Here is a 2,324-nt window from a genome sequence, read left to right on the forward strand (position 1 = left end):
TGTGCTTCATGGTGGCAGGGCAGATTTTCTTTCCTGTAAAAGGTCAGTGTTCATGTTTAACAGTTGGAGATGACAGTAAAAAAACATGAAAAGGAGAATTTAGGCAACAAATAGGCAACACCTCTACTTTCAACTGCAACTCTTGCAGCTGTTGCTCAGTAATGCTAGTTTAAAAAGGGGCCCTAATATACTTTTGGGGCCCCTTTTTAAACTAGCATTACTGAGCAACAGCTGCAAGAGTTGCAGTTGAAAGTAGAGGTGTTGCCTATTTGTTGCCTAAATTNGTATCTTGGAGTCATAATGGACTCGAATTTGACTTTTAAGGAACACATTAAAAAAGTATCAAATACTATTTCAACAAATTAGACCCTTCTGAACTGTCAGTGCTGCAAAGTCATACCTCCACTGTATGATTCTGTACCACATTGAATACTGTTTGACAAACTGGTCGTTTGCTTGAGCCACAAACCTGAACCCATAGAGCAGCTGTACAAAAGAGCTAACCAGGTGTTTGACAGAAAGCCACATTCATACCACCACTGCACCATCCTTGAAAAACACAATTTCTTGAGTTTTGACAACTTTGAAAGCCACGTTCATGACCTCTGACTTACCGTATCTCGGGTAAATTTTTACATGGACTCCCCCCCCCCCCCCCCTTAGGGGAATTCATCCACAAAACACACTGGACGTTGCACTAGGTCAGAAACCAGAGGAGTCCATTGTAGACGGACCACTTTTGGACAAAATGTCCTCTCCATTAAAGGCAGTTCATTGTGGAATAGCCTCTAAACTGAGATACGGGATTGTCCCACTCAATAGCTTCAAAGGACAACTCAAAGAATGATTGAGAAACAAACAGACGTGTAATCACCGCTAAATGCACTTTAACACAGGGGTATCTCCTCTCGCACTTTATGTAGCACTTTTATCTTATCTTGCACTTTACATACCATAGCTGCTACATTGTACTGCCATGTGGTAAATGCTTGTATGCTGCTCATGCTCTTCCTGCATATCATGTATTTATTTTTGCTATGTATATAAATGTCATGTTCTTAAATGTTGTATGTGACGGGACTACGGATGGACATTAGCTCAACGCTAAAATCCGGCATGTTTACGTTTTTAAAGCATTATTTGTTTTTAAATGTTGATCAATGTGCACTGTCCCTCTTCAATTAAACGATGAATTAAAACAATTATAGTTTTATCTCGTCTCACAATTTTTTTTTGTGTCAATCTAGAACTTCTTCCTGCTCTCCTCTTCCATGGATAAAACGGTGCGATTGTGGCACATATCGAGGAGAGAGTGTCTCTGCTGCTTTCAGCACATTGATTTCGTCACAGCCATTGCTTTCCACCCCAGAGTAAGTCGAGTCACCTTCCCTCATCATAAATCACATCTGTATTTATTTATTTATTTTATATACGACGCTTTCCTCTTGTTTCCCAGGACGATAGATACTTTTTAAGTGGCTCTCTGGATGGGAAGCTACGACTCTGGAACATTCCTGACAAGAAGGTGGCGCTGTGGAACGAGGTGGACGGCACAACACGCCTCATCACGGCAGCTAACTTCTGCCAAAATGGGAAGTACGCTGTCATCGGAACGTACGATGGCCGGTGCATCTTCTATGACACGGAGGTACCCAGCCAAAATACTCTTTCCTGCGAATGCTAACTGCTATATCATCAAAACGTTTTGTATTAATTCCCAGTTAAATGCATTTTCTGTTTTCCCCTTCCTTAGCGTCTGAAATACCACACTCAAATTCATGTGAGGTCCACCAGAGGCAGGAACAAAGTAGGACGCAAAATCACCGGCATTGAGCCCCTACCTGGAGAGAACAAGGTAACACGATCTGCACTACAGATACATGTTTCATACATGTATGCATGATGTCCCTATGATTAGGCATTTTAAACAGACCTCTGAAATGACTAACCTTCCCTCCCCTCTTTGACAGATTTTGGTGACCTCAAACGATTCCCGCATCCGCCTTTATGACCTGAGGGACTTGTCTTTATCCATGAAATACAAAGGTTATGTCAACAGCAGCAGCCAGATCAAGGCCAGCTTCAGGTGAGGATGGCTCTCTTTCCTCGTTTTTAATAAAGGTGTGTGGGAGAGAAACTCCTTCTGGAGGGAGTTTGGGATTTTAGGCTTTACAGACCATTTACATGCACAAAAACCGGTACCACTTTACAATAAGACTACCCTTATAAAGGATTCATAAAGGGTTTTATAATTAGGTTGTAAACACTTTATTAATCATTAAGAACCATTTATAAACCAGTTCTAACATAGTTTGCATACATCA

The 2,324-nt window shown here is 41.3% G+C and overlaps 2 protein-coding genes across 2 annotated transcripts in view; one reads left to right on the forward strand and one right to left on the reverse strand.

Annotated features, from left to right (window-relative positions):
• The window catches only part of LOC104946900 (WD repeat-containing protein 44-like), a 27,064-nt gene that overhangs the window by 6,739 nt on the left and 18,001 nt on the right, over nt 1–2,324 (reverse strand).
• LOC104946895 (WD repeat-containing protein 44-like) lies at nt 1,216–2,105 on the forward strand. The gene is made up of 4 exons (XM_010772801.1): nt 1,216–1,370; nt 1,457–1,648; nt 1,754–1,855; nt 1,971–2,105. Exons 1-4 carry the CDS (start codon nt 1,272–1,274, stop codon nt 2,088–2,090), a joined length of 513 nt encoding a protein of 170 aa, XP_010771103.1. The 5' UTR covers nt 1,216–1,271; the 3' UTR covers nt 2,091–2,105.

Source organism: Notothenia coriiceps, unplaced genomic scaffold (assembly GCF_000735185.1).
Source record: "Notothenia coriiceps isolate Sejong01 unplaced genomic scaffold, NC01 NC01_scaffold00011614, whole genome shotgun sequence".
Lineage (NCBI taxonomy): Eukaryota > Metazoa > Chordata > Actinopteri > Perciformes > Nototheniidae > Notothenia > Notothenia coriiceps.